Below are 12878 nucleotides of genomic sequence, written 5' to 3' on the forward strand. Positions count from 1 at the left end.
AAGTTTAACCAGCTGGTTTGTTTTACTTTCTAGGTGTTCATGTCTTTGGCCTTTGTTCTACTGCTCTCATTACTGACATCATACAGCTGTCAACAGGGTATCAGACACCATATTTCCTGACTGTATGCAAACCTAACTACACATCCCTAAATGTATCCTGCTCAGAAAATTCTTATATCGTGGAAGACATTTGTTCAGGATCTGATCCTATAATCATCAATGGTGGAAGGTTAGTTCCATCTTTCATTGTGTAATGATCTTTCCTTACATACTTGCTTTTAAAGGACGTAGGTATTCACTCTTATTTTTAATTATCAGTCCCACCTACTGGACTTAATTAGTAACTAACATCAACTCTGAGTGAGTTTTGACAGTTTTTATAACAAAACTCAGTGAATAAGTTGATCTTTAGTTACGTTTACTGTCGACATATCTAAGGCCTAAGGGAGACTTTGGAGAGTATTCAGACAGACTTGGGTGCCTAACAGTGTGGTGATATCCACTATTAAATAACAATTTTTTTCCCTTTCAAGTAGGCACAGTATCTAATTCATTTTTCAACATGGGTTGCTTCTACTGTTACTCTTGATAGGGTCTTCATAAATTCTACGTGCTGAGTAGGGAAAGATCATGCCTAAATACTCATGTTACCTGAGGTTTCCTTATACCTTAGTTCATGAAGTCCACTACATTTTCGTTCTTTATTACTTTTTTGTGTATTTTCTGCTTGTTTAAAGTCGGGACATTGACAGACATTGAGACTGAAGTCCCTTATTTAAGAAAAGATTGCAGCATTGCAAACTTCTCCACACTCCCCAACCAATATGACTCTCAATACTGACCTGTCTAGGGACAAGAGGATAGTTCATTCTCCCAGGTCACTCAGGGAGATCACTCCCATTGAGATGGCCAACAAGCATGGAAGTTAACGCTATTTGTGCTTGTTTATGTATACTGGACACCACTGGGAACTGAGAGACCACAAATGCATTTTAGACAGGCCAGCAGTCATCAGATGGTAAAACAGTCACTGCTAGAGATGTGGGGCTCTATATCCTATTGCTCTGATGCACCTGGTCCTCACCATGAGTCTTAATATTTGATATTTAATTCAAGAAACGTTTCTATGCTACCCTAATTATACTTGATAGGCTATTGAAAAATGCAGTCACATCTCCTCTTAATACTCTTTACCTCCATTGAACATACCACCAGTTTTTCCTAGCTCTTCCAAACTAGGATAACTCTCCTTTCTTATTTATCATTCATGTTGCACTCCCTTGAATGTTCCATATTGTGGTTTTCTAATGTACACATAGCTATCTAAAAGAGATCCAGCCAAATTACAGAATAGGAATATAGGAGCGTGTGAGCTGCTTGGACACAACAGTGTGACCAGGGACAACTGCCGGTAAGCCTGGTGCCCACCCCAGTGGGCAGGGCTGGGGGCAGTACAGCCACACCGGAGGAGCTACTTGAGCTAGGCACTGGTTCCTGCAAGTGGCGGCCAAACATGTGGATATCTGTGGTTCCTGACCCAGGTGCTGACCATGGCCCTGCTGATCTCGCTCGCTGTCACTAAAGCCCTGCAGCTCTGCGGATATCTGTTTTTTGTCCACAGATATAAATTGTGTGGCCATGCAGGGCTCTAACTATAATATAATTAAGTACTGGAATAGACTTCCAAGGAAGGTTGTAGAATCCCCATCATTGGAGGATTTTAAGAACATATTAGACAAACACTTGTCAGAGTGGGTCTAGGTCTACTTGGTCCTGCCTCAGCACAGGTGGCTAGACTAGATGACTTCTCAAAGTCCCTTCCAGCCCTACATTTCTATCATTCTGTAGTGGCTAATTCTTCACTTTGTTCTTTCCTGCCCCATAAGCCTTTACTCTTACCTAGGCTCTGATTCTGCAAGGTGACTGGTGCAGGCAATACCTTGCATCTGCATGGAATCCCACTGAGTTCAGTGGGGCTCCATATGGGTCCACCCCCTGCACGATCAGGCTCCAAGTAATTTCTTTATCCTTTCAAGAAGGGCATCTACCTTTCTGTGTTTGCTGCACTTATTAGTCCACTGTGTCAAATGCCTTTTAGAAATTTCAGAAGAGTACTTCACCCCTCACTTTGCATGTCATCACCTCTAAAACATCAATCACATTTGTCACATTAGATGAATATTTTATGAAGCCAGTGGCCAATTTTAATCAGCTCATATTTCTTCAGAAATGTTATGATCTCATCTCATACTCTATGTTATTCCTGACACTGAGATTGCATTTGATGATCTATAATTTTCTGGCTTCTCCTTAATTATTATTTTTGCTTCCTTCAAGTCCTTCTCCATTCATGCTGGAGTGATAAGATATCTGTTATTGGTCCAACAGACTCTTCAGTCATCCCTGTCGGGGTTTTATGGTGCAATCTCTCCAACCTTGGAGATTAATCTGACTTTAGTGATTTTAACTTGTACAAGTCTTGTTTTGTGTGATTGCTAATGGCCTTCATTTTCAATTTATAATACACCAGAAACTTTGTTTCCATTTGTGGTAACTAGCCTCCAGACTCCCCTGTGAACAGTAAAGAGAAGAATTTGTGTAATTATTCAGCTGATAGAGAAAATTAATTGTCTCTATTATCCCTTAGTGGTCCAGTGGCTTTCCTCATCAATCTCTTTCCCTGTTTATAGTCAAAGTGCCTTTCCATACTTTTATTCATATGATAGGTGATTTCTGTCTCCTTTTGTTAGTTCTAGTTTTCTTAATCAGTTTTATACCCTCACAGTTTTGTTTCATAAGCCTCTTTATCCCCTTTGCATTGTGTGTTCTTACACTCTGCATGTTATATGAACTATTTTTCCTCTCATAGCTTCCTTAATTTTATCCCCCATGTTTATATTTCATACCTCTGAGTGGTAGCTTATTTCTTTTCTCAGAGTAGGTTTTCTTTCAGAACTCTGAATGTATCTACCACATTAATACTAGATGTCATGCTTTCCATACACAAAGAAGAGCCATACATTTTCAGCCAAAATTTTTCATTTTAAAATTAAAAGATAACAAAACAAGAAAGAACAAAAGTAAAGTCTCCATGAGAGAGCCCTGTATGTACATCTCTGTAACAGCCTGCATTTTTACGGAATGCAAAGAAACTAAAAGTTTCAGTAAATAAAAAATAAATCATAACACAATGACACAGCAACACATCAAAGTCATGAAATTAAAATCCAGATCTGAACATTGTCAAAGTTTAGAGAGCTGGATCCAGTGCTGTGCTCAGGCCTCTCTTTCTGTTCATTGGCACAGCTGACTCTTTGTCAAAGATGTGGAGACCATAAATGTATGGTTTCATTCACCCAAATTGGGGGAGAAGCTAAGTGGCTTCTACCACAGCCTGTAGAGGCTCCATGTCCTGGGGAGGGAAGATTTTTGTCTTTCTTCCCCATGCCACTCTTAATATTCACAGATATTCCTTGTGAAAGGCTCTCAGAATTTACAAAGGAGTCAAAGATCCAGATCTCTGACCTTACTAATGAGAAATTCATATATTTCTATTTAGCCAGAGTCAAAACTGAGGAATTGTTAGACACAAAGTTCAGATCAGTGTAATTGCATTCACAGTAGTTCTGAATTTGGCCCACAGAGTTCATTTACATAGAATTATTTAGAGAAGACTAAGCAAAATGCAGAATTCCGCTCAAAGGAAAACCAATTCTTTAATTCACCAGGACATACTGTAGACTACAAAGGCTTCTTAGCATTGCTATAACATTCTAAGGGGGGCATATTTATGACACCAAATTGACATACATTTGTTATTTTTAGTGCCCCTTTTTAAAGGTCAAAGTCGTTCTGTTCATCTTCCACAGACCTTTAACTAGGATTCTGGTCAAGAACCCTGGCTGTCCAACAGACTTTTTTTTTTTTAACTGAATCTAGCCCTGTGTTTTTTTTCCTCTCATGCCCTTGTGACTTTTTTATTCTTCTTTTTAGAGAAAAGAAGGTATTGAAATGCAACCATAAAGGGGCAAATGTCAAGAGTCAGAATATCTGATGTGACAATTTTATTTAGCTACTGCTGTTATGGTCCTGGCTGCAAATGCTCTAAAATAATAGAAGCTAAGCTGCACATTGTAACTTTCATCCTCGTTATAGCTCCTTATTTGGGACCTAATCCTGCAATGTGCTGAGAGCACTCAACTCTGTCATCACTTGGAGCTGAGGATCCCCAGCAAGTTGCAGAATCAGGCCAAAAATCAGGAGTCCCCCACAATCTTGACATCTTCAAGGAATCTTCTAATTTTTTTGTCCTGATGGTCTGCTCCCTTAGCTCTTGGGTGGACGGGATGGATTACTTTATCCTGAAATGCCTTCTCCAAGTTCCTTTGCCATATGTGACTCTGTCATGTCAGGAACTACTGGGAACTGAATCTGAGGAACCAGAAGACAGAGCAAATGAAGGTTCAATAAGCCTGCCTCCCTAAGTCAAGAAAGCTCTATTGTTATTCCCCCCCTTTTCACAACAGTAATATGGGGAGGAAGAAGGAGAAAGAAAGCACAGAGAGGATGCAGGGTCTCCGTGCAGTCAGAGGGTGACATTTAGGGGGATGTCAGACTGCTGCAGAAATCAAGCCTTCACACTGCTCCTCCAGACCACCTACAACATTTCAGGAAGCTTTCTGGTTTCCATAGTATCAGTCTTACTTATGGGCCCCCATTTCTCATATGCAGCGAGGCAACTTTGTACTATTCAGCCAGTGGATCCTGGCATCAGAGGAGCTTTTCTGCTTAGGGTGATCCTTGGTTGGTGTAGAGACACTATAGCAACTCCTATTCTAATCACCGTCCTGACTGCCTGTACGGGGGGCATAGCTAGGGAAAACAGGGTGTGACCACAACTCCCTCATGCCCCAGCAACCCCCAGTTACTATAACAGCATGTTGGCAGCAGTCACAAATTAGAGCAGCCCCCAGGAGTGGCATTCAGATGGCCCAACATTTGGAGAAGCAGACTGCTTCCTGACCTGTGCTGCGCACTCTTAGGCCACAGCTAAGCATCTGAGCCATGAACGTCATTGATTAAGATTCTGGAGATATATATAATGTAATTAATTATTTGCAAATATTATTTGACTAGCTGTAGAGTAATATTGCTGATGAATAAATTATTCACAAATAATAAAATCCATTATTTGACTAGCTCTATAGATGGCTAAACAACGTTCCTCAAATAAATTATTCACGTTTTTCCCCTCGATCAGAAGTAACCTATATTGATAGAAAAGAAAAAAACACGGTAGATAATGTGTAGCAGTCCTCCTTTAATACTCATTCCAGTCACTAACCACTTAAAGAAAGAATTTAGGAAATCCCAAGCTGTTTACTGTGTAAGATTTTTTTTAAAATGAGATTTTTGAGCTTATCTATTCGGGGTCTGATCCTGAGAAGTGCCACATATCCACAACATGATCATTGCTGGCACTCAGCACCTCTCAGGACTAAGGTCTTTGGGCCCAATCATCCAAACACCTACTATTAATTCTTAGTCAAAAGGGAAGTCCCTCTGGAGTCAATGGAATAATTAATTACATGACTCATATGAACGGACTTTTGCAGGATTGGGCCCATCATGAAAAAATATCCAGATAGGTAATTATATATATTTGCCCATTTTAAAAAATCAAATATATCAGAGTTCGGTGCATCTAATTAATTTTTTAATATCAGAAAATGACTTGGTGTTGAATATTTAAAACAAAATGTGATTATTTTATTAACTCAGTTCTTAGCTGATACTGTCCCCAGAATACGGAATGGAGACTTAGGAAAAAATATAAAAGATAATTTATTTGCTTGTGATTTGTAAGTTAAAGAAGATTGTACCACCCCACGTGTTTTTAAATGAGCGGTAGCAGAGTGTATTTGAACTAAGAAGCATAATTTGAGTGTTCTTCCTTGGCAGAAAATCATTCCCTTCTCAACATGCTACTCTGGCAGCCTTTGCAGCTGTATATATTTCGGTAAGTAATCAACTCTGTTCATTATTCATTTGTACTAGAGAAAAGTCAGAATGTCATTTACCATCTAGCGTAAAGTGACTTGACTTAGATTGTTGCCTAACGCAGTAAGGAAATAAATAAGCTCTTATCGTCTGAGCCTGACAGCAAAATGAAATTACAAATAGCTAAAATAAACTCAATATTACTATAAAAGATACAGTAGGGACACAGTAGTTCCACACAGTTTGTTATCTAGCAACATTATCCTCTGTAGTGGAGTGTAACATTAAAACATATTTAATGCTTCATATTATTCACATACAAAATATGATATTTGTCTTATAAAGTGATATTTTAGTTTGCCATTCAAATAATGCTCAACATATCCTGCCTCTTTTCTTCCTCCCATCTTACTTCAAACACTGCATCCAAACTCTAGACTCTAAGGGACAAATTCTCCCTTGATATTGCTGCATTGACTTCAGTGGAGTTACAGCAGGAATGTGTTTGTTTGATGTGAATAGCTCCACTGATATTTACTAATAGGATTGACTGGTTAATTTATAGTTAATTGTGCCTTTGTTGAATGTTTAATTTTTAAAATCTAGGAGGAGCACAGGTCAGAGGGTAGGGACTCAGTAAGATTCAAAGAGCAAGTGTCTGTTTATGTGAACAACAAGAATATCTAGAGTTAATGCTAATAGAGGATTGAAAGCAATGTGAAACCTTATGTTTCTGGGCTTAAATCAATTACTGCAGACTGTCTTTTTGTTCTGTGTTTGTACAGTGCCTAGCACAATGGGGTCCTGCTTCATGACTGGGGCTTCTAAGCACTTCTGCAATGCAAATAAATAATAAATAACAACCACCATTACTGATTAAATTGAAACCTTCCTGGGGGTGGGGGTAGGGAATGATTACCCCACATCTGCCTACTGTGGGATCTCTTGCACCTTCCTCTAAAGCAGTTTTCAGAGTAGCAGCCGTGTTAGTCTGTATCCGCAAAAAGAAGAACAGGAGTACTTGTGGCACCTTAGAGACTAACAAATTTATTAGAGCATAAGCTTTCGTGGACTACACGAAAGTGGGCTGTAGTCCACGAAAGCTTATGCTCTAATAAATTTGTTAGTCTCTAAGGTGCCACAAGTACTCCTGTTCTTCTTTAGGTTAGTGATTCCTTATTCAAAGTCAAAACATTTCACCATCCCCTTACACTTACTATCCAAATAAGAGTAAAAAATATATTAAGGATAACCATGATACGTCTATGTAATTTAATTGTGTGCGTGGTTACATATTCAACAGACAATATTTGACCATGAAGGTTAAGGGAAGTGGAGGAGCAAGATTTTCTTTGCTTTAGATTATAACAACATTTTCAGCGCATCGTGATTGCTTTTTGTGACATACACCCAGGGGTCATGACCCACTGGCTGAGAAACACTGTTCTAAAGTATCTGGTACTAACTGCTCTCAGAAACACTGTATTAGATGGATGATGGGTCTCATCTGGTAGGTCAATTCCTATGTTCCAGAAGCACTAGCTCCTTAGCTAGTTATATTTGCAACACACCAAATCCTTACTCAGGTCTGAGTTGCACTGTCTTCAGTGAGAGTTTAGCTTGGATAAGGACTTCAGAAGTGGTCCCATTGTGACTAAAGATTTTTCTATAGCAATTGAATGGATTTTACCAAGAATTAAAAATAAAATCAACAAAATTGATGCAATAAGAATATACCAGGCATTCCTTTGTATTCAGTTGAAGAAACCATACATGAAATAAAGTCATGTCCTCTTAGGTCAATCTGAAATTTCATAAATCACTTTTTCTTTTCTTTTTTCTTTTCTTTTCTTTTCAAGATGTACTTCAATTCCACTTTAACCGACTCCTCCAAACTTCTGAAACCCCTTCTCGTCTTTGCATTTATCATCTGTGGAATTATATGTGGCCTGACTCGAATCACCCAGTACAAGAGCCATCCAGTTGATGTCTATTGTGGTTTTCTAATAGGAGGAGGAATTGCTCTCTATTTGGTAAATACAGTATGAATGTGTTCTAAGTTTTAGAAAAAAAAGTCATTCAGATTGCAGTGGGCTAACGAATTCTACATAAGTGTCATTTCTGGAGATAAACTGATAAAGGGGGAACAGGAAGCAGGTCTCTCCATTTAAAATGGATGCCTGTCCTAGGGATGACACCCCACCTGGGATGCCCTCATGCAGCAGGCTGCAGCACAACAGGTGTGCTAGCATCAGTTTCTCTTTTCTCCACCGATGAAAGGAACATAATTTTTCAGTGTCCAACACAAAGCTCCATTTCTAGGCATAATTTATTCACAAGCAGCAGTTTCCCCATAAGAAGGTACAATAAATTGCCAAGTTGGTAACAAATTAAGGCCAATGTAGTGCCCTTGTACATCATTGGAACATGGGGGGAGGTTGTGCAGAACTGTGCTGCCTGAGTAGGGATCCTCTGAGGCACTCCACATGTACAGCGTAGAAGCAGCTGGAAGGATTCAAGAAGGGCTTAGCTCTCCTTACATCTGTTGGTGAAAAGCATAACAAATATTCCTCCAGTGCGTGGTGTTGTGTGTGCTAGGAAGTGGGGCTCTGGACACATCCCCAGTCTAACTGGTTTACGTCTTCTTAAGTCTGCAGAACACTGCCAGGCTAGCTACCCCCTAGCCTCACCAGTGCTCAAGGAATTCTAGTGACAGCATTTTGCCTGGGTCCTGTGTGAGTGAGGAGAAGATGTTTCCCTGCATCCAGTTATGAACCAAAATGAGTCAGAAATGCTTTTCAATATAATATTAAAATAGATGATGTTCAGTCACATCATGATAATCACATAACAGTACAGGCTGTACGCCAGGGGTTCTCAAACTGTGGGTTGTGACTCCTCAGGGGGTCATGAGGTTATTACATGGGGGGTCGCGAGCTGTCAGCCTCCACCCCAACCCCTGCTTCACCTCCAACATTTATAATAGCATTACATATTTTTAAAAGTGTTTTTAATTTATAAGGAGGGTCACACTCAGAGGCTTGCTGTGTGAAAGGGGTCACCAGTACAAAAGTTTGAGAACCTCTGCTGTATGCAATGCCCTCACCAGAGAATGATTTTAGAGGCAAAAGCTTTTAGAGTGGTAGAAGGAACACCAACATGAATACACTATTGAAATCACACTGTATATGAAAATGGTCAGTTCCTGTGTATTGCAATCTGATCCGGAATTGTAGTTTTTTTACTACTGAATGCCACCTAAAATGACAAGTGCATGTAAAGATTTACAAAATTCACAAAAAAATTGAGTTGTGCCTATGTTTGAAACACACACTCAAGCATGTTCTTGACTTAGCATGCCCATAGGCTGTTGCATGATGGCTTACTTCAGAGACTCGTGGTTCTAAATACCCTGCAGCCAGCAAATCTGCCCAGAAAAGTAAAAATCAATGGGGAGGGGGAGAAATTAATACTGTGTAATTACAAACAGATCTGGGAGTAGTGCAAAGAATTAACCTGAGTCATTAGCTCAAGCATTTGGACTGTTTATTAAATATTCTCTCTCACTAGAATTTCTTTAAATGATATTGTTTTACAACTGGCTCACTGAATGGAGTAAACATCATGAAGCTAAACCTTGCTGAAGTTCTGCATACCTTGGAAGCCAATTGTTTCAAAGCTGATAAATTGTTCTATCATGTAGATATTGTATTACATGGTCATTACGCACTAGAAAGGGCAGAACCACTGAGCAGAGAACTAATCAGGCTGGAACAAGATTCAATAAATCAGAGCAGACAGTTGTGTAGCTGTAAACATTACTTAAGCGAAGGCCAGGAATTGTGAAAACATTATTTTAAAAACAAAACACTCTCCCTTGTACTGTATCTGCTGCTTTGTAGGAGGGGGAACACAGGTGGGGGGAAATAATCCTCCGCTTTTCCCAGGTATTCTCTTAGACTACATGGGTATAACAAAGGATCACAATGGTACCACTTTATACATACCTGCATGTACAGAACTGAGGACAAAATTTGGAACAATGAATAAGATTTGTATTGGTGATAAGTAGTAATAGAAAGAAAACAAACTGAACAAATCCTGTCCATTTAGCTGTATTAATATTATGAGTTTTCTGTTTACTTAAAGCCATGAAAGTATAATTGAAGTGTCTGAAAATATTTGTTTTTCCATAATTGTCTAATGCTTCTATCCAAATGTCAGGGTCTGTATGCTGTGGGGAACTTCCTACCAAGTGAAGAGAATGTATTTCACCAGAATCTGCAAAGAGACCCATTAAGATCTCTGACAGACCTTAGTCAAGATGCCAACAGAATTTTACCAGGTAAAAATGGTGGCAATAGTGATGGGCGTTCCTCTCACCATTCTGAGAGTATTCTGAATCGAAACCATAGAGATTCTGGATCCCTGACTAACATCAAGAGAGCAAATGCTGATGTAGAGATTATAACTCCACGAAGCCCCATGGGAAAGGAAAACATGGTTACTTTCAGCAACACATTGCCAAGAGTCAACACGCCATCACTGGAAGATCCAGCTAGACGAAATGCAACAATTCATGCATCAATGGATTCTGCCCGTTCCAAGCAACTTCTTTCTCAATGGAAGAACAAGAGCGAAAGTCGAAAATTGTCTTTGCAAGTAATAGAGACTGAAACTGGCCATTCGCCACCAAGGGCTATTGAAATGAGATCAAGCTCTGAGCCATCCAGAGTGGGCGTTAATGGTGATCATCATGGCCCCAGCAATCAGTACCTGAAAATTCAGCCTGGCAGCATTCCGGGTTGTAATAACGCTAGTCTTTCTGGCGGGCCAAGAGTTTCTATTCAGTCACGTCCTGGTTCTTCACAGCTAGTCCATATTCCTGAAGAGACCCAGGAAAATATAAACACATCTCCCAAAAGTAGTTCGGCTAGGGCCAAATGGCTGAAAGCTGCAGAGAAAAGCGTTGTATGTAGAAGCAACAGTCAGCCAAGAATCATGCAAGTAATAGCCATGTCAAAGCAGCAAGGAGTGCTTCAGAGCAGTCCTAAGAATTCAGAGAGCAGCACAGTCACCTGTACTGGAGCCATCCGATATAAAACCTTGACAGATCATGAACCCAGTGGTATTGTAAGAGTTGAGGCCCATCCAGAAAATAACAGACCCATAATTCAGGTGCCATCAGAAGGTGAAGGGAGTGGATCTTGGAAATGGAAAGCTCCCGAGAAAGGTAGCCTTCGTCAAATTTATGAGCTAAATGATCTCAATAGAGACTCTGAGAGCTGTGAATCCTTGAAAGACAGTTATGGGTCTGGTGACAGGAAAAGAAGTAACATAGATAACAGTGAGCATCACCATCATGGGATTACCACTATAAGAGTCACACCAGTGGAGGGAAGTGAGATTGGCTCAGAAACTCTGTCCATCTCTTCGAGCCGTGACTCCACACTTCGAAGAAAAGGTAACATTATTTTAATCCCTGAAAGAGGGAGCAGCCCAGAGAACACCAGAAACATCTTCTATAAAGGAACATCCCCCACAAGAGCTTACAAAGAATGAAAGGAGAAATGTCACCTGATCCATATTACCAAGAATTAACACATTTTGATAAAGCTTGGGCTCTATTTCTTTTTGAGCGGATTCAGAAATATTCTTGATGTGCCAAATTTACTGACCATCAGCCTGACTATTGTTGGACATTGCTGATGTATGGTGTGCATGAGCTTGTGGGTTTCATGCGATTGGGGGTGGGGTGGGGGAAGCACAATGCAAGAACCTAATGTGAAGAGTTTTCTTACAACTTGTTTCACCAGACTAAAAACATTTCTCTGAGGGTGACGATATCAATCAAAATGATGGTCTTGAACACAGACACTTTATTTCCTGAATGTGCCAACTTTTTTATTTTATTTATATTTATGTCTGAGGACAAATGAATTTTTCACAGCAAAGGCTGTATCAGTGTTGTATATTCACCTTTGCAGATTTTGCACCAAAACTTTAATACAGGATGGTGCTGATTATAACTTTACATATTTTGAAAATTTACATACCCGTTAAACTCAGACACATGACATATTGATGTGCAGTTACTTTAAAAGTAATATTGCTAATACTATGACGATGCTGGCTGCATTCATGTAGAATAGGAAATATTTACAGCTTTGTTATAGTGGATTTGTCACATTAAAAGATTGCAAAGATTTTGTGTAGTTCTTTGAAATAATGTTTACTGCAACAAAAAATATGTGGGTGACGTTCCATTAGAGTGGAATAATTATCTAGTTTGAATAGTTTTGCTGCTGCTGCTCAACTTTTGTTTAAGTACAGGTGCTACTAACGAAGAGGCTTCTTCTTAGTGGGCTAACTTGTAGAACTGTTTTAAATATTGTTTTTAAAGGGATCTTTTAAAGTACATAAAATAATACAGATTTAGCATTTTTACAAGCGCTCATTTTGTCTCTCTGCAGACCTTATCTTTTTCTGTTAATTTTTAACTAGATAATGCTTGACACTGATAACTGCAAAGAAATTTGCTGTGAAAGAAGGTGAGCCATGAAAACTGAAATTGCTACTGCCTGATCAGTCACTAGCTATTGATTAATAAGCCTTTTATCTCACACTTGGATATACTCGCTTCACTTGCTTAGCTTAGCACAAAATGACCATAAGCTTCACTCTAGTCATAGTGGATCCTTATTTATAATGCTTTGCTTTAAATTTGGAATGTCTTAGTATGCAGAATCACTACACGAGTGTTGCATAGTGCCTCAGGTGCTATTGGGGTCCCTGGGACAGACTCAATAAGAGCCTCCTTAAACATGACTTTTTTTCAGTTAGGAATCAAGTGGGTTGTGTCCTGCCACTGGAGAGAA

The 12878-nt window shown here is 39.4% G+C and overlaps 1 protein-coding gene across 4 annotated transcripts in view; it reads left to right on the forward strand.

Moving 5' to 3' along the window:
- The window catches only part of PLPPR4 (phospholipid phosphatase related 4), a 47566-nt gene extending 35362 nt beyond the window's left edge, over positions 1 to 12204 (forward strand). For 3 of the 4 annotated variants that reach the window (XM_065555612.1, XM_065555610.1, XM_005300930.4), the window contains 4 exons: positions 34 to 229; positions 5962 to 6019; positions 7860 to 8033; positions 10225 to 12204. In XM_065555612.1, coding sequence (XP_065411684.1) covers positions 34 to 229; positions 5962 to 6019; positions 7860 to 8033; positions 10225 to 11562 — 1766 coding nt within the window. In that variant the 3' untranslated portion in view covers positions 11563 to 12204. The remainder of the gene's footprint in view (positions 1 to 33; positions 230 to 5961; positions 6020 to 7859; positions 8034 to 10224) is intronic. The other variant, XM_065555611.1, reaches the window with a different exon arrangement.
- The last annotated feature ends 674 nt before the right edge of the window (positions 12205 to 12878 follow it).

This window comes from Chrysemys picta, chromosome 8, assembly GCF_011386835.1.
Source record: "Chrysemys picta bellii isolate R12L10 chromosome 8, ASM1138683v2, whole genome shotgun sequence".
NCBI lineage: Eukaryota > Metazoa > Chordata > Testudines > Emydidae > Chrysemys > Chrysemys picta.